The following is a 25,690-nucleotide window of genomic DNA, read 5'->3' as shown; positions in this document are numbered from 1 at the left end:
GAAAAGTTAGCTTGTTTCGTGCAGTTGTTATGGAACACAATTATTCTTTACCGATTGCAGCTGGTTCTGTCGACAAAGTCAAGTCCCATAAACGTACGGGTCATTTTTTTATATTCCAAATGTAGCATTCGATAATAGTTATGTTTATGTAAGGAAAGTATTATTGCTTTAGGTTTGTGTTTAGTTTATTGACATTGTTTATCACGTCTGGTGTTTATGACCATGTAAATAAATATAGTATGTGTTACATAAAGATTAATCAGTCTTTTGGCAAATGATGTGTGTATGTTCGAATGTACTTGTACAACATTTGTTTAGAACACGTAAAACTGCGCAGCGTTATCACAACAATGAATTCGACAAATACAGTAAGATCTATGATAACCAATTTAGTATTAAAGGTGCCATGTGTAAAAATTGAGGTAAAAATATCCAAAAAATGAGCTACACGCATCAAAAGAATGAGAAGAAATAAGGGCAATGATGTCATTAAAAAAATGTAAAGTTATAGTGCTGCAGAGATATCAACCTTAATTAGCATTAGCATTACTAGCCACGGCCCGACAGGTGTCGTAATACCAGTTTCGGCCATGGGAGGCGGTATGCGGGGCACATAACCACCAGCCAACCTGCAATACACAAATAACTCGCACGGCTTGTGGGCGTACTTGAACCTGATGTCTATCGTGTGGAAAGTACAGCCCACTACTTCATTTCAATTCAGGGAAGAGAGCGGAAGGATGGCTGAAGCCTTTGGCAAGAGACCCCTACAACCACCGCGCTCTGAAGCACAAATCAGATCAGATAAGAAAAGGACCGCTCGTCACGGTCCGGGCTCGAAAGCGCGGGGCACGGCGAGCGAACTGCAGCGCATAGCCCTGTTTTACAACGTTCAGCACCCATTCTGACACGCCCGGGATCGCTCCCCATGCTTTCGCACGCATAGCTAGGGGCAGAATGGTCTCCGGTTTCTGACCGCCGCACTGCGCGGGTTGGAGAAACTGAAACGGAGGTATCAACACGGCGCGCGCGCCCTCGTTGTCTGAAGAGTGCTGCTCGCTGACGACAGCAGCGGCTGTTTCACATTCAATGACTCGGTCGCTAAGGATGGAGAACAATTTGTGGGGCGAACAGGTCATTTGTAGCCTACTGTAGCTATCTTTCAACAGTGTTCGTGTTTTATTTTACTATAGTAGAGATGATCGGTTCATGTGCGCTGTCTGATGTTTACTGCATCACTCGACATGGAGACATACATGCCAACCCTCCCGATTTTTCCGGGAGACTCCCGAATTTCAAAGCCCCTCCCGAAAATCTCCCGGACCGACCTTTCTCCCGAATTTCTCCCGATTTCCACCTGGACAACAATATTGCTACACCATCCGTCACTGGGCGCCGTTTCAGACCGAACAATAATAAAGGTTACACACCTAGAAGTCAAGCGCGGCAATCAGAACGGAAAAAGAAGCAGTCTATGCGCTGTCAGAGCCGTCTATGGGTTTGCGAGCCTCCGCTGCGCGCGCCTCTGCTGACTGCGCGCGCGCCTCCCCACGAGGCATTTATACTTCGCGCTCGCCGGTGTACTATTCTTTGAAAAGACAGGGTGCGACTCGGTGTAATTGTCCTCTCTAAACCATCATCAGCGGTGAGAAGAAGTAAGGTACACTCGTGAATGTTTATTTTAGTACACTTTAGTAGGCTACACCAAAACCACACTACAAAAGAATCGTGCAAAGCAGTAAAACAGATGATTCCTTGTGACATTAGAAAAAAAAAAAAAAAAATGGATATGAGAATGTAATCTACAACTAAATTAACGTTATCTTACATAATTTCTATGTTTTTATTTAGTTTTGTCAACCTTTTTATAAAACATGGCCATTTTTTATTTCAAGGGCTTATGTCTGCTATTGTAGGCTCATTTAGTTAATGTAAGCAACTAACATTGCTTACACCCCCCCCCCCCCCCCAACTAACATTGCTCAAACCCCCCCCCGCCCCCCCCCCCAACCGCCGAATATCTCCCTAATTCTGAGGTCTCAAGGTTGGCAAGTATGCATGGTGAGGTTGGGTAAAGTAATAATTACAAGAGCTTCACGGTTATCAGATACAAGCATTCAACGGCCCTGTAGTATATATATATATATATATATATATATATATATATATATATATATATATATATATATATAGGTTATTTGTGTTTGCGCACGTGATATCAGGAAGCAATGTAATAACGTTACCTGTAATACATGATGGCGATGTGCAAATCGAGTGTGTGTGTGTCACAAATCATTATTGTTTCTTCAACTTATTAAACTATCTTACTTTACTGCAACTATCTGTTTCTGCTTCTTTATCATATTTATAGTGTGTGATTTATAAAATACCATATCCTACATCACATATTTTGATATGTGAGGTATACTGCCCCCATCTGGTATGGAATGTGGAGTATGACTTGATTTTTTATGCCAGACAATTACACATGGCACCTTTAAACCTTACTTTTCTTGCGGTTAATTCATTTTAATTAAATAAAAGCATGTCATTAAACGCAACATTTATAAAAATAGAACTTTACCTCATCCATGAACATGATTTTTCGATTCCCGTCTGACTGATTTACGTCCACGGTGGAGTTGAAAACGACAGTTCCCATCATTCCACGGTTTTTCACATCGTCATCAAGCTACGCTGTTGTTGTTGTTTGGAATGTAGCGTCCTCTAGCGGCAGAAAATCATATTGTACCTTTAATGCTACACTTTGCAAATGCCTTTGTGTACCATTACGAAACATGGTATGTTTTTTCTTATGCACTATAATGTCTTCGGCACTATGGCCTGAAAGTCCTCAAAATGTAGCAGGGCAGCGCCACCTTTTGGTCAAAAGTTATATAAAAATTTCCAAAAAGGATAATACATTTTGAATAAATTAGCATATTGCAATGGAACTGGTCTTAATAGATCTCTTGGGTCAGGTCGAGAACATAAATACCAAGTTTGCTATATTTGGCCGAACTTCCTGTCCGCCTTCTTGATTTTCATTCAATACCTACTTTATTGAACTCCTCCTAGACTGTTTGTCTGATTTTCACCAAAGTCAAATCGTATCATCTCTAGATCGTGCTGACTACAAGTTAAGGATTTTGTATTGATAGACAAAACCATTTTCATTGTTCATTTCATTTCATTGCAAAGTTGACAAAATGCCAAAATTCAGGCTTTATCTCGGCAATGCCTTGACATATTGACACCAAACTTTGTATGTGTCATAGTCACCTCCCTAACCACACACCACATCAATTTTGTAACTACGCCACCTATTGGTCTAAAGTGATAATCCATTAAATCATATTTTTAGTTACTGCATATATGATTTTTCAGCGATTTTTCCTAAAATCATCTTTAAATGTCTTTAATTGCTCATTGTTGCAGTTGGTCTGACACTCCCAGCCATGTTGGCATGTCTTATCGTCTTCTTTGCACTTGGTCCCGATAATTGCAGCTTGCAGCTATTTTTGAGTTTGGTTCTGTCATTCTATGTTGACCTAATTTCCATGTCTGTGCCTTTTGGATTCAGTTCACCTGTTGTTGATTAATCAACTCATTAGTTCCCTGGTTTAGTCTGGTATATATACTCCCTGTTCTGTTCAGGTATTTGTTCTTGTTGATGTAAAGTGATTGTGTTTATCTTATTCTCCTTTGGATTTAATAAAGACAGTTTGTGTTTAGACATTCTCCTTCGTTGTGCGTCTGTACTCAGCCACCCATGACACCTATAAGGAGTCAAAACATTGTAGCTAATGGGTAATTAATTTTCAAAAAGCTCATCCAACAAGCACTGTACTTTGTTTGAATGCCATTGAATGTGATTACAGGCGGTGATAAACAGATTTTGAACTCTTTTTTTACAAGGTCTAATCCTTCTGTAGCTCACAGCAAAGTAGATTTATGTGAAACCCTGGTAACATAATCCTCTCTCTTCAGTTAGCTATTGTTGTTTTAGCACCATTGTTGTTCAAGCTAAAAAAGAGGATTCATTAAAAGTAATATAGAAAATAATTGAAAACCTTTGCCTGTATTTATGGACTATAAGCTGAGACTTGAGATTGATTTGCCTTAATCTTGAGGTGATATAAATATCCTCATATTTTCACTGACAAACTGAATGATGAAATGCTCTTTGTCAGATTAGAATTTCGGTTGCTGTTGTGCATTCCTCTCATCTAAAAGTCCACAGTGAATGCAAGAAGACGGTTGATTGTTTTCACCAGATAACACAAGAACAGATAAATGTTCTTGATCTCAAATGGACTATGATAGCATCATTTCTGGTATGTGACTTCAGCTTTAGTTTTTCATATTTCCTGCTATTATCATGTGTTTTTCGCTCCATCTTCTAGGTTTGGCGGGGGTATCGAGACAGGAGGAGGGTCCAAAAGGAGTGTCTAGAGGAGATGATATTTTTGGGAATGGTAAACACCAGGTTGCTCTGCCAAATTCAGCTAACAATGTTCTCAGATTTTTGTCAAACGTTCTTCCAGTGTGTTATCCGGCCTATAAATGCATTCAGAAATAACGTTTTCATAACTTAATGGGAACATTAGCAAAACATTCTTAGAATATATTTTTGTTAGCTGGGAATTTGCTGTTTGTGAAAAGCATGTCTCTTCATGAATTTTGATGTTTTGTTGTAACTTCTGCTATTTTTGGTCAAACCACATTTTGAACTTTTTGTACCCTTCATTGTCAGTTTTTTCATCTCTTGTCTCCTGGTGCCCTATTTCCAGATACCAGCCCAGCAACCAACACCTACCCCTGCCCAATTGCATGCTCATCAGCTAGATAGTAGGAGGCATGGCATGCAGGAGGAGAATGAGGCTGAGTACCAGAGGGCACTTGCCAACATCAAAGAGTCAGTGCAATGTGTGGATGGCCCAGATATTAAAGAAAGCCTGCAAGAACAAATAAGGCAGTGGTTTATTGAGTGTCGGTAAGTCATACACAAAAATCACAGATACCATCTCCAGTTTAAGTTGGATTACATTTTAGCTTAAAAAAATGATAATGACATTAAAGATGATAGCTGGGTCAAAGACATGATGCGATTTTTTTTTTTGTCCTATTTATTCCGAAATAAATGTATAATCCAGTTCATAAATACAATCCATCTATGATTCAATTTCTGCAAAAACAACAAAAAAACCTTTTATAACTTTTTTTTGTTTTGCAAAAGTTTTGTAAAGAACCCCTTGTTAAGTAGTTTAATCTTGTATTATTATTTCTTAGAAGTAAAAAATATAATATTTAATTATGCAACTGCATTTTAATATTTAAAAAAATACTACAAAATTGACTATAAAATCCCTACCATCAGTAAGTCTCTAAAAAAGGCAGATAATTTGACATTATGTGGTGTGACCCCCCCCCCCCCCCCCCCCACAAAAAAAGTAATTAAATTAATTATTATCGATGAACAATACTTTTTATCTTGAAAAATATTTATATTTACAAAATACTTTTTACTTTATGGTAACACCACATGACATTTTTTAAAATGTAAACATTTTTGTGAAAATGGTATTAAGGTTTTTCAAAACCATATGAAACCAATATGGATAAACATTACACATGTATAGGAACATGGCACATATGTTTTAAAATGTATTATTTTATTGTTTTTATATTTCTTTATCATGGAGAGGTTATAAGTAACTGGCAAATTGTGGAAAAAGTTAAATTATATTTTTTCCACTTGAAATAAAGACTTTTTGTTACTCATCATTCCCTCAATTACTTTCTCAGAATCTCTAGAACTAATCACCTCTATGTAAGCTTCTACCACTCAGACTTCCCCTTTAGATAATCTGTTAATTTGCTTCTAAACTCACGAGAGCTTTTCCTTGCTTTTCTCCATTCTCTCAACCCATTATTTCACTTTATTGTAAATTACATTCCTGGTCCTTCGTCTCTTCCTTTTGTGCAGAGGCTGGAATGTAAGCAGTCAAAGCGATGGTCACTTTTACCCAGGGCTGTTTATGCTTACCTAATGCATGTGATATTTTCAAGTGTGCACGGTGTAGAGTGAGACTGGGCTTATTAGTGCATTCCAGCCTGATTTACGGCCTGCCAATGCATGCTGCTGCCCATTAATGCCGAGAAAACAGTCATAAGTCATCTCAGTTGGACAACACAATGTGGTAGTGGGGGGGGGAGTTCAGTAGCTTTGTCTCCGTTTAGTGGCCCCTTTCTCTGGCCCCTTCCAGTGACCTTGCTGGGTCCCTGCTTGTTGTATAAGGGATGTATGGGATCCCAGGTCAGGACCCGCAAGGTGAAGTATGTTGGCGTGGTTTCCATGTGCTGTTGAAGTGAAGGTGGAGTATTTGAGCAGCCAGCCAGACGTTTGCTGTAAAACATATACGCGTCTCGCCATTATAACATTGTTCACCCTCTTAACAGAGTGCAGCAGTCGGGTTCCAGAAGTAAAATATAAATTAATTTTCTTGATAGGGATAATGATTTTTAATGATAATGATAATTTGATTTTTCTTGATTTTTAATGATAACCTTTAAAGATCTACGTTGAGTTCTGAGGTTGTTTGGAATCAATCAGATATGATTTTGTTGAAGCCATCCGTTCACATTATTTCAACTCATTTTAAAAATGATCGTGTTTTACACTTGAATCTGTGTTAAAAAACTACATTACCCATGGTTCTGTACAGACAATTCTACCAATTAGAGAGTCGTGACGCGAAAATCACGAAAGAAGCACCGCAAATTATGTAATTGAGTCTTGCTATGCAGTTAAAATACTTAAATATTAGTGTATATATATGCATATTTTGCAATAAACTTAAAATATAGTTCCTATAGGAATAATCAACAACTCTAAATTAATAACTTTAAATGTAGCCATCATTTTAATTTGATTATGTCTTTTTTAGTGATTCATGGGATTGTAGTTCTTTCCCTTACTATAGCCATTAAGTCGTCTTTTTTCTGATTTTATGATACTTTTTTGCTTCAAATTAAAGTTTGTAATGCTATGATTCACCTCGTAGCTGGTTGGGTTGTCATATCCAAATGGGGAAAACGATTGGAAAAAATACTAACAGAATCAACGGCACTAAAAAAGTAGACAGGTACTAATGCACTCTACAGGTATAGCTGAGAAATAATTGAATAGTTTTATTGTACAATCCCTTCATTGAAGTTTTTGAATAAGTTGTTTATTAAAAAAAAATTAAGTGAATCTGGTTTTCTTTTTCTTTTAGTGAGCAGATTTAGATGAACTTCAATCCCTCTGCATTACAGTAGTAGAGCTTTCAGCATGTGCTACCACATTGGAAGTGAGTTTCAGTTGTGTGCTACTGATTAGGTTAGCTAGAGCAGAGAGCTCAGGCCGGGCCCAGACTGACACTTTTACCCTGTTATTCTAAACCTGCCCTAGTTCCCCTGAGAGTCAGCGCTGGACCTGGCTAATGTATCCTCCCCATGTGTGAAGTTCACAGTTCAAATATGATTGATTTGCCTTTGTTCACGCGATCTGCTTTGTTTATCTATATGCTCACACAGACGTGAAGTCTGCCTTACCTCATCTTTAAAAAATCTTTAAGAAAATTGTTTTTCTCACACATATATTTTCAGTTTTGGGAGGGAATTCTGAAAAAAAAAAAGTTGTGAGGGAAATTTGAAATACTACATTTATGAGTTGTAGGTGTTTATGTAGGTCTCAGTCTCTCAATAGACAGTTTTATATTTGTTCTCTTTATTCTGGATATATTTCAACTGTTTCAAAAAAAAAAAAAACATTGGATGTTTTTAATTGTTTTGATGATATGTTTTAATGTCATGGTGATTTTCTTTGTCCTTTTATTTATTTATTTATTTATTTATTTATTATTTTATAATGTTGTGCTGCTCATCTTGGCCAGGTCACTTCTGTAAAAGAGATGTTTAATCTCAGAACGTTTTATCTGGTTAAATAAAGGGCAAAACATTTAAAAAAAAATATATATATATATATACACTGTTTTGTGTTTCAGAGATGCCACAGGGAAGTTCCCTGACTTTCCAAGTCCTGAAGATGGAGGATCTGCTTCCATATTTGCTCAGAAGACACCAGAGCAGGTTATAAATCCTATCAGTCCATTAAATCCACCCAGAATTACAGTTACAGACCCAATTTTCAATTAATGTTTGTTTAAGAATGTTTACATAAAGTAAATGTTTTAAAGGTTGCTGCTGAATTTGCTGCTAAGGAAGAAGAGAGAGAGAAGAAGAAAAAATCGAAAGAAGATAAGGAAAAAAAGGGGAATGACCGCAAAAAGAAGAAAAAAGGGAAGATGAAAGGAAAAAAGGGGAAAGGAGATACAGAGGTAAGGCCATGCCTTCATAACACCGTATCACAGTTGCACAGAAATCAATAAAGGCTTTTTAAAGTATCTGTCTGCAGAATTAAATCAGCTGATGTTGCACATATTAGTGTATCTAGTGGCTCCGATGACCTCTGTGGTCAGGCCCACACACAATGAACGACACTTCATTGGTTGAACTGCATGGAGCGTGGATAATTTGATTACAGAGCAGGTTTTAAAGAAAAATCACTAGGTTTTTCATTGTACTTTCTCGTTTAGTGTTTCCTTGTCCTTGTAACAAGACTAAGATTGCAATAAGACATTGACATCTCCATTACAGGCAAGTTCCTCTAACCTAGGCTTTTTTGCATTGCAGTTAGATGAAAGTGCGTTTACAAGCATTCCTATCAACATCTGTGTCAGGGAGTTTTATTTGACAGATTTCCCTTAGGTGAGAAGGCCTGAAGTTTCACTGTTAAGTTAAAAGAGTCATCGATGAGAGAATTATGACATTTCACACCAGCACTTGCATTGTTCCATCTTAGAAAATACATTTAACATACTCAGTACACTCATATTCTCATGCATAATTACACATTGTAAACGTGCCTGAATATCCCTGCCTGTCTTCTGTTCAAGGTAGATTAAGATGAGGAATGAATGGTGAGGATGTTAGTTTGTTAAACTCATCCACAGTCTCCGGAAATATCTGTGATTTCAGCAAGGCGATTTCACTGTATCCTTGATAACCTCTTGCTCTCTCTATTCAGAACTCTTCCTCTGTTAAACATAGATAGAGGTTCTGTTTTCTCTACTATGACATCCTGATTGCCTGTGTTCCTACATTTTATTTTAACAAAGAGTTGAACCTGACAAATGATGTATTAAGGCTTAGGCGTGGCAGACAGCAGTCTTTCATGTTGAAGTCCAAAGTGATTTAGGTTCATGTGAGGTTTTATGTTCTGTGATTTGACCTCTGAACGTCATATGCTGACCAGTGATTACTGTGAACCAGTCAAGCGATAAAAATGCCCGCTCACGCTGATTGGCTGCGTTCCGGAGATCTAGAATGGAGCCTTTGTTCAGGCTTTCCTTCATAAGAGCACCTGTAATGCTCATTGGAGAGCCAAACCACTGATATCTGCTCACAATGAGGCCGAAAGAGCAATCTGACCTTTTTCAAATGCTCACATCCTGTGTGAAAGCTGAGCCTTTCAATAGTTCATTAAGGATTTTTTGTCAAAGCTCTTATGTTGGCCTAGTTTAGGCCTAGTTTAAATTTCCAAGTGCCACTCAAAGGCTCCTCGTTAAAGAAAAAAGAAGTACCAAATACATAGTTTACAAAGAAAAGAATGTTTATAAAACTGTGATTAGTAAATATTTAATATATTCCACCAATGCTTACCATATGGCCAAAATATATTTCAAATATAAGCTGTAACCATGCAGCTTAAAGAAATATATTTCAGGAAGTATATTAAAATGTTATATATATATTTTGTTAAAAAAGGCTAAATGTACTTCAAGATGCTAGCATTAGTTAATGCATGAAATAGCTTTAACTAACAATAGCCATAACGTGTTTTTATTAATATTTTTTAACATTAGTTAATAAAATTCTACAAATACAACAGTGTTTATTGTTAGTTAATGTTAACTCATAACATATGAATAGGTGCAACTTTCAGTTTTTATAATGTATTAGTAATGTTGAAATAAACAATTAATAATTATATTAATAATGTATTAATCTCCGTTAAAGTATTTGTCATTGTTAGTTCATGTTAACTAATCTTAACAAATGGAAACTTAATCTAAAGTGTTACCAGAAAATGTCTTATCTTGAGAAATAGAGTCAAATAGAAATGTATTTTTCGGACGATACAGATTGAGAATATATATAAAAAATGGCCAAAAAATATAAGAAAATATAAGTAACTAAATCTTATAAAATACATTTGTGTGAGTAGCAACATATATATCAAAAAGCTAGTCACAACTGTTTCCCGAAACCGTATTGTCGCAAAGTGGTCGATTACACAAAAATTACATATTTAAACATATTTAAAAAATATGTCTGAAATTATATGTATTTTTGCCGTATAGGCTGTTGCAAATGTTTTATTACCTGACAAATTCAGTCAAGATTATATTCAATTATAAATTATATTAAACCTGGCATTAATTCATTTTACTCCTGACCTGGTCACAGGGTTTTTTGATATAAGCTGCTAGATCCATTTGGAAGTTCTGTCTAATGCCACATGAATAATCATAAATCACTTCTCCCAGGCACTTAAGTGCCTTTCATATTTTCAGATGGATTTCTGTCTCTTTTGGGGGTCATTAGTTGCTAATGGAGAAATGTGTTTAAAGGAAGACAGCCCATAAAATATACAGCCTCCATTTGGCTTATTCCTTTTAAAAAGCTCTGCTCCTGAGCAGACACACTCTGCGGTCTGAGTGTGTGCCTGTGACACGCAAGCCAAACATTCGCGCGAGTATGCGAGGACGTTGATTTACTTTTAATGTGAGACCCCTAGTTGAGAGAAAGGAAAACAGGAGGCGCCGTAAATCATACTCGCAGCATCGCGTTCAGCCCCTGCTGTGTATTCACATCATTAAAATGCCAGTGCTGAGACTGACCCCGCACCAGAGCAGTATGCAAGCACATCGCCCTGGGAAGAGCTTTGATCACACGTGTGGAATCTCAGTCTTGGCTGATTCATCCATAACTTGACTTACATTATTTCAGAGAACTTTCAGAGAAGTTCATTTACAGGAAAACAGTGATGCTGTGCTTATGAAGGATCCACCTTGATACTAACTGTCTGTTTTGCAGGAAGAAGAGAAGGGATGGAAGATGACTCCCAGTAATTTCCTTCCTACGGTAGTCGAGGGAGCCAAACTGTACAAAGGTAAGCGGGAAATGACGGCGAAAGGGTGCAGTCTGCGTGTCTGTCAACGATAATTTATGCAGCTTTTCCCTGACCAAATGACTAATTCTCAACAATGTCAACAGTGTTTGTGTGAGGTCAATGAGCGAGGGAGCTTTCATCACAGTTGTGACATGAGATGTGTCTGGAATATGTCTAAGTAACCAATAATGATAGGGCCATGTCAGTTCTCAGGTCAAGACCGGTCCAGATGGTTCCCCACCCCACATGGAGCGTCTTTCCTTTTCTCTCTCTCTATACGTCTTTCTCCTTCCCCCTTCTTTTGTGACTACAGATAAGTTTTCTTGCCCTCTCATTAAAACGGTCTCCTGACGCCACATTGAAGTCCAGCTCCTCCTCATTCTATAATCAACAGCAGTCGTCTGTCAACTCCCCAGTTGCCTTGGTTTCACGGCAAGGACAGTTTTCACAGGCCGTATATCTAACTACATTTGTTTGTGAAGTGATAGCCGTTCATCCAATTCTCTCCAAACAAGTGTACACTGTAAAACAGACTTTGTTCTTTACGGTAAAAAACTGGCAGCTTATTTGCCAGGCATTCACTGTAAAAATACAGTGTTTCAGACCTTACTGGAGGCATTTAGATGCTTGTATATTTTACAATTCATAACTGTTTAGTCCATTAATTGACATAGTGTTAAAGGGTTAGTTAGTTCACCCAAAAAAAAATATTCTGTCAGTAATTACTCACCCTGAGACTGAGAAAAACTGAGACTTTCGTTCATCTTCGGAACACAAATTAAGATATTTTTTTTGAAAATATCTGAGAGCTGGATCACTCCTTCATAGGCTTCCAGGCAATTTCATTCTGCCGGTCCAGAAAAGTTGGTAAAGTTACTACAGTGGCTCAACCATAAAGGGTAACTGCCGCCAAAATGCAACCTATAGGGTCTTTTTGTTGATCTACCCGAAGCAAACTTTCATTTAAAAGCATAATTAGAATGGAAATGGAGAATGGAATGGCCACTTTTAAGTTTGACCGTATTTTCGTTTTCGGTCAAATTGACTTTTGAATGGGAGAGCTAGGGGCACGTAGCCTGGCTCCGCCCTCCTACGTACTTCCGCTCAATTTTCATTTTCCTTCAGTACTAGGTCTGGGATTGTGGTGTATTCTTGGGTTTTCTCTGATAAATTTTTTGCAGGTCCAATCAGCGAACAGAGGGAGTGGCTGAGAACGATGACGTTGAGGTTGTGCGCTAGTTTGAGTCGTCATACGTCACGACCAAACGTTAGCGATTGGTTATGGCAGATCCAGAGTGACTCTGGCAGATCCAATAGTTTTAAACTTCAACAGAGTACCCGCCTTCAAGGAAGTTTGTCAATGGAGAGAGGCCAGACTCTCTGTACAAATGAAATGTACGAGAGTCTGGTAGAACCAGGCTAAGGGACACATATATGATAGCATAAAAAATTGCTATTTTTAAAACACTAAGAAGGCTCGACATGGCATGAAACTTTGCTCGAAGTATCACCAGGGGCTCTCCACATGAACTCGAGCATTGAAAACATTGTTTGTGTACACAGAGTTTACTAAAAAGAAAGATTTTGAATAATTCACTGTAGCTGTGTCCACCGGCACTTTATTCAACTATTCATTTTCTTCTGTGTGGGCCTCTGAGTGAGTTCACGAGAGCGCCACGACGCATGCGCGAGAACTGAGCAGATGATGCAGATGGGTCTCGTTGTAGTATTTAAAATGGTTCTAAAGTGTGCATTCCCTGGATGTCCTGAACGTAAAAGTGCCTTGAAAATGAATGGCTTATCAAATGAGCATCATCTTCTCATTTCTCGCTCATGTGTCGAGGAGCTCTCGTGAACTCAGGTCAGAGGCCCACACAGAAGAAAATGAATAGTTGAATAAAGTCGTTATTTTTGTTTTCTCTGTGCACAAAAAGTATTCTCGTCGTTTGATAAACTGAAGGTTGAGCCACTGTAGTCACTTGCACTTGGAATATTTCACCCAAAAAGGAAAATGATGAAAATTAAATGATTTACTCACCCTCATGTCCTTCCAAACCTGTAAGACTTTTGTTCATCTTTGGACTACAAATGAAGATATTTAATGAAATCTGATTTTACCAAATTTTAGTAAACATAATTTATTTATAAACGAAATTGTAACGAGACAACATGTACTGATATTACCGGTATGTACTAAAAAAAAAGTTAAAACTGTTTTCTGTTAGTAAAAAAAATATTAGTCACTTAATTGTCAATCGATTAAAAAAATGTAACTAGAATAATAACACATTTTTTCTTTAAATAATCATGATGAATCACTATTAAAAACATTTAAGTTTTTAATATAAGTTTTTATAAGTTTTAATATTTTATCATGTTAATTTCACAGTTAATCTCCAAATGAATGTAGAAACAACATAAAGACATTAAAAGATTTTAATGTTTAATGGCATTCATTATTGTTTAATAGTTATTGTTAATTATTGTTTATTATTATTTAATGGCATTTATTGTTTAAATGCATATTTTTATGAATGAAGGCCAGTATAAGATACTAATACAGCTACAGATATCTCAATTATTTCTTTGTTGAATTATTGATTGATTTTAATTGATTTTAAACATAGGCTTCAAAAAATATAACAACTTTTAATTTTTAGTGAACTTAAAACAATCCTCACATAAAACCATAATAAATGGCATATTTACCTGTGCCCTTCCTGTCTAACAGGTAGGAAATATACATAAATTGAATAAAGTCAAACAGTCTGCACTGCATGAATTATAAATTATAAATTAAACATAGATTAATCCTTTTTAAAGCTACACAAATTATTTAGTTATGAGAAGTGAGTAATTCTCTCTGTTACCTTTGTTTCTTTGATTAACATTAATGACAGAGAATTAGTGGCTTCTGTCACTTTTAGACCTGCCCCTGCTGCACATCTCACACACGTCCCATTTTCCCACGCTTGAATGGTTTAAAAGCATTTGCATGAATAAGTGTGATCATATAATCTAACGCAGCCAACGGATGACAGAAAATAACAGATGCCGTTTTTTAAAAACCAAATTTTTACTACAAAAAAAAAGTTTTAACAATGTTCTGCTCTAAAAGTATATGTATTATCTTATTTTCTACCATACACTGCATTTATATATTTTACTTCCATATATAATGTAATGTGGTTGTAATGTAAAATCTGGCCATTTATTTGAACAGAGAAAATTACTTTTTTTTCCCCATTCACACAAATGGCTTTAACACATTAGGCTATATGTCCCATCTGACCTGATGCTTCACTTGGGTCTTATTCTGTAATGTGTGAGGAGATTGTGTGTTTAGGAGCCATAACCCCACCTCAACATTGCTTGTAGAGCAGCAAATCAATCAAGTCACCCCTGAAACCTCTTGACAAGACAAGCATGTTAATGACTGAGACACTACTTCCTGTTTGTGTAGAGGTGTAAGGCCTCTCAAAAGGAAATGAGAAGACTGGACTGCACTTCTGAGTTTCATTGATCCGTGAAGGCAGGGTAGAGAGCTAGATCTTAGATCTTTCAGAACCATTTGAATGTTTTTGTGCGTGTCTGTGAATGTTTGTGTCAGTAGGAAGCAGGTGAACCAGAGGTCTCCAAAAACCCATTCTGAACATGTCAGTCTAGCATTTCCAGGATAAATTGCTATGACAACATCCTGCACTGTTGCCTGTGTTCAATGATTAGAAAACTTCCATCAATAGACTGCACTGTTCATTACACACCAGTGGGGAATTACCATGGGCAACCCCTTTTTAGCTGTGGTCCGGTCCATTACAGACCATCTCGGGTCAGCCACATATTGTTAGATTTCTCTTTTTCTTCCGCTCCTGCTAGTCTCATTTACTTCCTGCTGCCTGAGGGAGGTCTGAGGTGTCTTTTAAAGTCAACATCTGATAAGGAAAACTGTCTTTTAAGTCACCGAATCTCACATTTATCTCACAGCTGTGCTTTTAGCTCTGTAACTCTGAATGAGTCTATCGTTCTTTATAGAACATAGAGGTTCACTAAAGCGCATCACCCACTTCACATCTGCTAAAGATCTTTCTGTTCTCAGACCCTCCACATGTATTCATCACAAGACAAGTTGACGTCAAGTCACGTCAGTTGCAGGTCTTTGATGCTTAATCTCTCCTTTACAGAAATTAACTGCAGTATGATTGTACAAAACTGGGCCAAGTTTATTTGTCCTAATCTATAATTATTGGTCAGGAAATTAGCATAATTTAACCAAATGCACTATTGAAATAAGCCACTGATTTCTCAGAAAAACGGCAGACGGAATAAAAATTTTGGCAGAATATGAGAAGCTGTATGTGGAGTGATGAATCACAATGAAAGATGATTTGCATGGTGATGCTCAAGAGTGGTGTCTCTGAAAATCTGGTGAGAAATATAATAATAAATGCATCTCTACCACAGTAAAGCATGGAGGAAGAGGTGTCATTGTGTGGGGGGCCTTTTCAGCTGCTGGTATTGTTGAGCTACTTCACTGTGAAAAGTCATTTAATGCTTTGGAGTACAGGAGACTATTGCAGAATGGCTTGCTTCCCACATTTAAAGAGGAATGATCAGATGTTATTTTTCAACAAAACACTCCTGCTCAAATTGCAAAGACAAACAAGAAGCGGGGAGACAAACTTACTGGGAGACATTTTTCAACTGCTTATGAACTGTTTGAAGCCATTAACATTGAGTGGGACTGCACTGACTCTTTAAAAAGCTGTCTGCAAGCTTACCCACATGGCTTAAACATTTACAGAAAACAAAGGGGAAGGCTATTCTGGGGTAAGCTACTTTATCTAGTGTTTGTGCAATTCTTGCAAATTTCCTGACCAGTGATTTGTGATTAAAATGATTAAGACCATTAAAAGACCACTAAATATTAAGCAATTTTTGCCATGGCCTGTTTTTCTCAGGAGTTTATTACCGCATGCAGTGACAAGTTTTGTGGAGTAAAATGATGCTGTGCTGCACAATAATAGCTGTTAAAAATACTCTTCAGCACAACTATATTTAACCATACCTGTAGTTATTGTAGTACAATACAAGTAAAACTCAATTCAATAGTAGGATATACTTCAGATCAGTGCAACAACTGGTTTGACTGACAGCTGCACTTGCTACTGCAGTAACTGGACAACAGCTGCATTGGCATGTATACAATTGGCATGTATATGTTGCAGGTGTCATACTGCACTCTATTCAGCTGTAAAGCTTTTCGTAGAGTTTATAGGCTTACTTTTTTATTATTAATTTAGTTGATGCTATTGTATAAGTATGTTTTTTTTCAGCAAGCAGATGAAACACTGTGTGCATAAAACATTTTAAATATAATATATCATTTAATATGTCATTCGGATGAAGTAGAAGTGCCGTTGTCAGTACTGCTGTTGTACTCAGTGGCTCATGTAGGTTGTCTACAAACCGAAGGTTGGTGGTTCAACCCCCGGTTCCTCTTGACCAAGTGTCGAGGTGTCCATGAGCAAGACACCTAACCCCAGCTGCTCCCGATGAGCTGGATGGCGCCTTGCATGGCTGACACCGCCGTCGGTGTATGAATGGGTGAATGTGAGGCAAAATGTAAAGCGATTTGGTGGCCATTGGGTCTGTGAAAGCGCTAAATAAATGCAGTCCATTTACTGTGCCTGATTTACCATATATTTACTAGTTACTTAATTTTTTTACAGGATATTTATTTGATATGTAAATACTTAAATATGCTACAAGTGAGAGCATGGCATGTTAAAAGTGTGATGTACACGTGTGTGTGAGTGTGTTGCATGTGGAAATGCCTTTTTGACTGGAAAATATTTCAGCCAACTAGCAGCTGTAACCTTACAGGAAGCAATTATATGCCCAGTCAAAGCTGCTTCATTTTTTTCATTAAGATTTTCTTCCAAATGTCACATTGCTCAGTTTGTGGAGCAAAGGGTTACATTCCTGAGGAATGAAGCTTAAAGGTGTAATGAAAAGCAGAGATCAGAGCTTACCTCCTAAATATTTGACATGGATTAGTGAATAGGGATGTCCATCTCACAATGTGTTGGTTTTATCTGTTATAAATATATTGATTAACCAAACTGCTGGCAACAGCATTGTCGATAGAATACAGTACCTATAAATTATGACATTTTAAAATGTAAGTGAAAGGTTTTTGTGAAAATGTTTTTTATTAATTGTATTATATTGTCTCCTTGTAAAAATCTAATTGTAATAAATGTACACTTGTAGTGTAGTTCAACCTTGAAAGTATATATGTTAATTAAAACTGTAATAAAAGGCTACTTAAGTGTACTTAGAGAATACACTTTCATGACTGTTTCTGAAGCACAACTTAGTACACTTTTCAAAAATGCGCTTTGTAAATGTTATATTGAAAGTTTTAAAGAACATTTTAAATCATTAGGTTTTAATATTTGTTGTTGTGCTTTAAAGAAGTAAACTTATTTTGATGTGTTGATCAACATACTAAAGTGCATGTAGTGGTTGATTATAGTTTTAACTGTATGTGTTATTTGATATTACATTTAAAGTTAATAAATGTAAATCACAACTGTATCATTGCAAATCATTTTAAATACATTTCAAACAAGTTTCAATAAAAAATTATATTAAAGTACATTTTATTTTACTCTAAATGCGTGTCAGTACATCTGGCACTTTAAACTTCAACCATATTTCAAAGATGTAATTAGGAAATTATGTATAAAATTGTACTACTAAAAGTAGTTCAGCTATAATTGCTTTTAATTTACATGCAATTAACATGCAATCAACTGACTGAAGACATTGCATTCAGTTCATGTTTTTCTTTCAAAATAATGATGTCTCCATAATAAGTACTCTTTTTAAAAGCAAGTGAAATTATATTCCTTTTTCACAATGTTCTTCTTTCTCCTAACTTGAAAAACAGCCTTGTCACAGTAAACAATGTGATCAGCTATTCTGAACTCTTGTATGATGTGTTCAGCAGACCAACATTGTTAAGTCCATGTCCCACATCCTGCCTGTGAGACAGCTAATTAGAGTCGAGGGTCTTTGCTGCGCGAGTTAATCGGCAGCACACTGTTTTATCAGCTGTCAGTAATTGGGATATGATCATGTGGTGGGTTTATTTAGTTGTAATGAGGCGGAAAGGTGAGCACCATATTTACACAGAATCAGACTATAGCCAGCATGATCCCCAGAGGGACAAGCTCTGTTGGGAAAGTCATTCGCACGGCAGTTGAGAGTGGCTTATATGGGGAGGCCACGGAAGTCATTTGTAGTTAGATTGAGATTGCCTGTTTGGTCTTGTTTGGAGCTTGCTTCCCTCTCACTCCCTTTCCCCCCCTCCTTCCCTTCCTGCATCCCAACGTCATGCCGCACTTGCTGGATGTGACCGATTGATTTCATTTCAGTCTCTTGGCAGAAGAGAGCCGTGTAAAGGAAGTGTCTGTTTCTCACTGTTAGCTGAATGACCGGGACAAACAGGCAAAACAGGCTTTCAGAATGAGTGCAGCTCCATCGTCCTATACTGACCAGCATACAAATCTTCACAAATGGTACAAAAGACCATACCGTGAAGATAACAGGCCGCTACGGAGCCTAGCAGAGTAGATACAGCTGACCGCCCTCCAGCTCCTGACGTGTTTTTTCACTCAATCCCCATATGGTGGGTGGCAAATGTGCTGTATATACACCATGTTCAGAGCAGATGTGTGTGGCCGCCCCCTTCCCACAAAACTGGCCGCCGTGTCACGAGAAATGTTGTTGCTTTTCTGTTCATCCACAGTAGTGTCTGTTGTTCTTACACTGTGTGGGGTTGGACCATTCTCAGAGGTCTTCAGCCCCAATAAAGTAGGTTTAAAATGCTGACCCCTAACAGTCATGTGTTTTCAAGAGAGTTAGGTGGATGTTGTCTTTAAACAAACAGGCCAGGCTCTGTGAATGCATCCCTCTGAAGGAACTAGGCAATTATATGGATCGTATTGCCCTGGGATGTTTTGAAAATGTGACTTTGAAAAGGAGGCTTTGTGGACGGCAGTTTGACCTCTGACCTCAGCAAGGGATCTCATTTCAAAGTCTGATGCTTATTTTTAGGTTCTACCAGAGGGAGCTTTAACATCAGTGCCCTTTGACCCCTGTGTGAACTTGACAGCATTGCTTGCTTATTAGTGTTGTTCGAAATTCAGAATCTAAAGGGCACCTATTATGCTTTTTTATTTCACCTTTCCATTAGTGTGTAATATAGATGTTTGTGCCTGCAAATGATCCGCAGATTTGCAAAGCACAAGGTCCACACCAAAGGAAGTAAATTTTTCCAACAGGAAACACTTGCCTGAAATGGCTCGTTTGTAGTCCTTCCATTATTAGCTTAGCTACGTCACCATATTACACATTTGCACAATCATTACGCAATGACTTCTTGTCATTAAACAATCACTTCTTACACAGTATGTTCAACTACGTATAATTGTTGTTCATTGGTTCAATAAGCTGAACAGCCAATCAGAGTGATCTCTCTCAGAGACTGGCCAACACTGATTCAACATGCTCAATCAGTCAAAAAGCCACCGTCGAGTGAATTTTTTTAATAGAAACTTCCAAAAAAGACTGTGAAGCCAGCATTCAGAGTCTGTCTTGACAGTCTTCCCTTTTCCATGTTAAAACTTACACTTATTAGGGTTATGATTTTTACTTTATTTTGATGGTCCCTTTAACACATTCTGTTGACTATAAGTAACTTTGCACCTATATGTCTACTAACTCTCATTAGAGTGTTAGTATTAGTAGACTGGAAGGGTTAGGGTTCGAATAAGTTGACATGTAGTTGCAAAGTTACTTACAGTCAGAAGAATGTCTGTTGGAGGAGCATCACAATAAAGAGTCAGCAGACATTAAGCAGACAGTCTATTAACACTCAAATGAGAGTTATTTGACATGTAGTTGCAAAGTTACTTATAGTTAACAGAATTTTCAAAAGGAACCATCAAAATAAAGGGTTACCCAATACTTGTGCTTCATTCAAGCTGCAGTACAGAATGTTGGCCTCTCTATCGTCATTCTGTGGTTGAAATAGCATGTCTTCGACACTGCTTTTTGTTTGAGGAAGCGCAATGTTACCAATGATCATATCAGAGCTGATCTGTATATAGTAGCTGTCTGTGTTTACGGACACGACATAAACATGCAAAAACAAATGACGTAAACCTGGAATTTGCCACCAAAACGGCCTCAATTGCTCAAAATTTACATCATTATTATAGACATAGCGCCAGATTTATTAACATCTTGCGCCAGCGCAAACCCTCTTTTGGCATTTTCCATTTCAATTTCAAAAATATATTCAGATTAAATTTTAAAAGGCGCACAACCCTGCTGTTTTTGAGGCTTGTTACTAACTGTAGCGCAAGCACCAATGTCATGGATTTGATTTTCAGGTAAATACATGAACCGATAAAAATATAAACCTTGAATTCACTGCTAGTTGCTTTGAGTAAAATCATCTGCCAAATGTAATATTTAACACACTTTCACAACTGTTTGTCCTGGCCAGTTCAGATTAAGTTTGTTGTTTTTTATCTCTATGATATGCAAATGAACAAAACAGGGAAAAACAACTTCAGACTCATTGTGAGGTCAGACCCTGCCATTCAGTCCTCTTCCAGTCTCCAAATCAACCTGGCGCACTGCCTTTAGCCAGGACAGGAAGTAGGTGGAAATGGACTTCCTGTCAGGATGTGGCGCGTGAGAGCGCAGCACGGAGTACAATCAGACGCTGCGTTCTCACCCAGACTACAGCACCTGTGCTTCCTCTACGCTCCACACGCAGGAGGTCCGACTGAGGCCCTCCAGATCCCTCTCAGAATTGTTTCCTCTTTTATACACAGTGCTGACTGATGTTCTCCTGACTATACTTTGATGCTTTGTGTCCAACTCAAGTTTATTTTCACATGTCAGAGAATGTCTGTATGTTCTGTCGTTTTAGGTGTATTGTCAATAACCATGGCGGTTTCCCTGTGGTATGATCATATTATAACTGTAGTTGAAATTTAGTTTTACATAAATCAATATCCTCTGTGGATTTGTTGTGCGTTGCAGAGGTTTGGCATTACCGAGATGAAAAACAGAACTTCCTTCAAAGTTTCGATGCTCAGTTGGTGCGAGAGGAGAAGAGATTGGAAGTTGAAGAGGAGCTCAGAGTTCAGGTGGGAGCAGAGCTGTCACCAGGGAGGGGGGGGGCCAGGGGCCTGTGATGATGGGGTCCCAGTAAACACATCTTTAACCTGCCAATAGTATGCGAAGTGGGGCCCTCAGCTTCATAATTTTGCCTCGGACCCTCATGAATTCAAATCCTGGTTGGGAGTAAAGCAATCAACACTCTTTCTGCACTACATTTTATGAAAGTCATAACACTCAATGAAAACAAAACACTTAAGCTCTTTTGCTTCCCTTGTGGCTCAATTCATTCCATCACATTTTGTTCCTCTTTCTCCATCTTTGTTTTTATATTTGTCTCAGGTGGACGAGCTGATGAGGCAGGAACTGAAGAACCTTAAACTGGTGGTGGACAGAGACAAGGGAAAGAAAAAGAAAAAAGTCAAGAAAAGTAGTAAAAAGGTGAATGGCAGACATGCATACTTCTTCCTTTGAGATAAGACCTTAAGCGCATTTTAAATTCTCTGCATGAGTGACAGTGTACAGATGCACAGTGCTCCCTGATGTTCCTCAGATTATAGATGGTGACTGGCCTGTAAAACCCTGTAATGTGTCTTTTAGTCTGGATGAATCCAGATCTTGAGATATACTCTCTGCCCTCTGTTTATGCACCTTGTGTGAGGGGCCCTGGGGTCATACAGTGATCTGCCCTCAAGACCAGGAATGTGGTCTGGACAGAGAATTAGTAAAGGTGTCCTGCACTCATCAGCTTGTGTTTTGATAGGGCCCCTGTTCCCCACCTTCTCTACCACACACACACACACACACACTGGTTTCCATGTTTTATGGGGATCTACTTAGACGCAATGATTTGTATACTGTACAAACTGTATATTATATCTCCCTACACTAACCCCTCTACCTACCCATCACAGAAAACTTTTTTATTTAGTATGATTTAGCTTTTTTTGTCATGGGGACCAAAACATTTCCCCATAAGGTCAAAATTGACCAGTATGATTATCCTTGTGGGATATTTGGTCCCCATAACGTAGGGAATACCAGGTATACACGCACACATGTTGAGTTTCAATGTTTTATGGGGACATTCCATAGGCATTTTAAACTGTACAAACTGTAAATTCTATCCCTGACCCCTTACCCTATAACCTACCCATCACAGAAAACTAAAACCATTTTTAATTTTCCAAAAATATCACTTGTTATGACTTATAAGCAGTTTTCCTCATGGGGGACAAAACATTTCCCCACAAGGACAAGGATTTTGAATATTGCCATCTTTGTGGGGACATTTTGTCCCGGTAACGTAGAGTATACCTGAACCACATACATACACACACACACACACACACACACACACACACACACACACACACACAATATATATATGGTAATATATGACGAGAGGACCAAGACATATGGTAATAATGAATGTAGAGTCATAGACATGTAAATGTATAGTTAAACGTATATATTTTCATCTTAAAGTATATTCTAGAACTATAGAAATCCTGTTTTTGCCACCGAGAAAAAACAATGGGACTATTTGTTTTGCAATTGCTGCTATGTTTTTCATAATTGAAACTTTATCTCCAACTTTACTTCTCATAACTGACTTTATTTCACAATATAACTTTACATTTTCCAATTGGAGCTTTGTTTCTCATAATTGCAACTTTATATCTCACAATGTGACTTTATTACAACTCATAATGTGTCATGATTTTATTATTTTAAACTTTATCTTACTTAATTTTTTTTTACTCTGAAACAGCAAAAGCTGACCTGGAAGCAATATTATCGGAGTGTTGATACATCTTGACGGCATATTCTAGACATTTATATTTGCAAAGTAAAGACATCCATTACTATGCCGGCAATATTTAGACAGAATAATATACATATAAAAAGATAGATCTGTTTGTGTATGTGAATATGTGTGTGGCTCTGTTTAACTGTGACCTATAAATATATGGGAATATATAGGAGACCAATCCATCTCTATATTTCCTGCAATCAGTCACTATTGTGTCTTCTCCAAAACAAGAAGCATAGAAAAAGGCCTCATTGCATGCCTGCACAAGAGCTAGAATTCCTCAACAACATATTTGGCACCCTGCTTGAGTTGCTTTACGCTGAGAGGTTTTGACAGCTAAATCGGTCACAGACGCTGTCTGTCTGACATGTGTAATTTATACACAAAGATGTTTTTTATCATTAATCATTCTGCAAATGCAGGCACACGCATACCCCATTCAGCTCTGTTGGCGTAAGACTGAATTCCAGCTGTTAATTCATCTAAGTAGGTTTGCACATTGAACTTTGTTGGAATTTTAAAACACATTCAGTGAATTTAGGAAGCCATGCAATTTGGGAACATCAAATTGAACATTATGCAACAGGGAGGGATTGTTTGTTAAATGAACATGCAACGCCCAAGCTGAGCTAATGCTATCAGGAGTCTGTTATATAAATGCAGGAAAAAAGTTTCCTGATCTTAATTTCACTGACTAACATACTCAGACCTGCCAAAAAATGATCCAAGATTCTCCATGAAAATATTTTGGGGAATCACAATATGTCCCAGTTTCTGAGAAAATGAAGTAAGAGGGTTTCTATTACTCGCCGAACAAATATTTAGAACGTTTGGTAACATATCATTTGTGGAAATTCCTGGTTGCTAGTCCTGCTAGTCTGGTTCATTTGTGGTTTGGAAAAGCCCTGAATTACAGCAGGTTCCAAGGTGTCTACAGTAGGCTGCATAAAAACGGTTGTACTGAGAGTACAGTCTAGATAATCAGGGAAACACACGCACGTGCAGACCATCACTTGATCCCACACAGTGATTGTTTATGTCAAGTCACCAGAGGTTTTTCAGGATTTCTACATTTTGGATGCAAGCGCATATGCCACACACCTGTTATTAACATGTTACACTGTAGGGTCGGAAGATTTCATATACTGAAACAGACATGATATGCCTTGGTGTTATAAGGAAAATAAACTTCATTTACAGTCTGACACTAATCTAATCACACTTTGATTTATGTTAAGACTTATTTCAATCTAAAAACCAGAAAGGATAAATATAATATTGGTACTATCTGCGACACTCCTCCCCTGTCATTATTGGTTCAGAATTATTTTCATATTGTTGTCCATAACTAAAAACACATTTTCTTTGCTTTAGAAAAAAAAGAAAGGACGGAAGACTGGAAAGAAGAAGAAGAAAGAGAAGGACCTCACAGCTGACAGGTTTGAATAAATAAACTGGTTTAAAATGCAAAGTCTATTTCTCAAGAATATTATAATGTAGTTTAATCATTGCTATAAGAGCATATTTGACCCCTGGCACCGTTTGCAACTGGGAGATGTAGGTCATGTGTTAAACACCAGTGCACTGTGAGAGTTCTGGAATAGAGGGATTGTGCTTCTGGAAAGTGCTCAAGTGAGTGTCAGGGTTTGGAGCTCAGGGGGTGCCTGGCGAACGTCCATGTGGAGTACAAGAATTCACGGCTGGCTCTGAACACTGTGATGTAATAGAAGTTTGCGTCAGATACACAGCATGACTGATCAGTTTGCTCTCTTGTTTGCAATGCTTTTTCTGTTTTTCTCTCTTCCAAACTTTCTTTTTACCTCTCTTTTTGTCTTCCCTCTAGGACCATAGAATCTCTATATGAGGAGCTTGTTCTGGAAGGCTTCATAATCAGGCCAATGAACGTCAAGTTGTCAGATTACATAGGTAAAAACTAAACACCGCTGAGATAAATGTCACATCTTTTTAGTTCTTAACATTCTGTAATGTCTTCTTGACCCCATAACTTGTTTCACTTGCTAAATTCTGCATTAATGCTTAAACATTACACTCTTATATTTCATTCTTTTTGAAGATGTACACATTTCAGTTGTATGACAAATTTCCTTCCAATCGAATTATCTTTCAATGTTGAAAATATTTTAGCTAACACTTTAATTCAATTAAGACATTCTACTAACTATAAGTAACTTTGCAACTATAGATTATTAGTAGACTATTGGCTTAATCTCTTGTAACACTTTATTTTGACTCTCCCCAAACAGATATTCTTACGTCAACTTATTCTACTAACCCAAACACCTAACCATGACCTTCTAGTCTACTAATACTCTGAGAGTTACTTAGAGTTAGTAAACTGTCTAACCATATTTTAAATTCCGTAAAAAGTT

General features: G+C 37.6%; 1 protein-coding gene across 3 annotated transcripts in view; it reads left to right on the top strand.

Moving 5' to 3' along the window:
• drc11 (dynein regulatory complex subunit 11) overlaps positions 1–25,690 on the top strand; it is a 43,496-nt gene that overhangs the window by 5,042 nt on the left and 12,764 nt on the right. For all 3 annotated transcript variants that reach the window (XM_079627549.1, XM_079627550.1, XM_079627551.1), the window contains 9 exons: positions 4,407–4,478; positions 4,794–4,996; positions 8,052–8,136; positions 8,244–8,384; positions 11,206–11,281; positions 21,407–21,513; positions 21,827–21,925; positions 24,675–24,739; positions 25,144–25,226. In XM_079627549.1, coding sequence (XP_079483675.1) covers positions 4,407–4,478; positions 4,794–4,996; positions 8,052–8,136; positions 8,244–8,384; positions 11,206–11,281; positions 21,407–21,513; positions 21,827–21,925; positions 24,675–24,739; positions 25,144–25,226 — 931 coding nt within the window. The remainder of the gene's footprint in view (positions 1–4,406; positions 4,479–4,793; positions 4,997–8,051; positions 8,137–8,243; positions 8,385–11,205; positions 11,282–21,406; positions 21,514–21,826; positions 21,926–24,674; positions 24,740–25,143; positions 25,227–25,690) is intronic.

Source organism: Phoxinus phoxinus (assembly GCF_949152265.1).
Source record: "Phoxinus phoxinus genome assembly, chromosome: 11".
Taxonomy (NCBI): Eukaryota; Metazoa; Chordata; class Actinopteri; order Cypriniformes; family Leuciscidae; genus Phoxinus; species Phoxinus phoxinus.
Note: the sequence above shows the minus strand (reverse complement) of the source record. Positions and strands in the feature narration are given on the sequence as shown.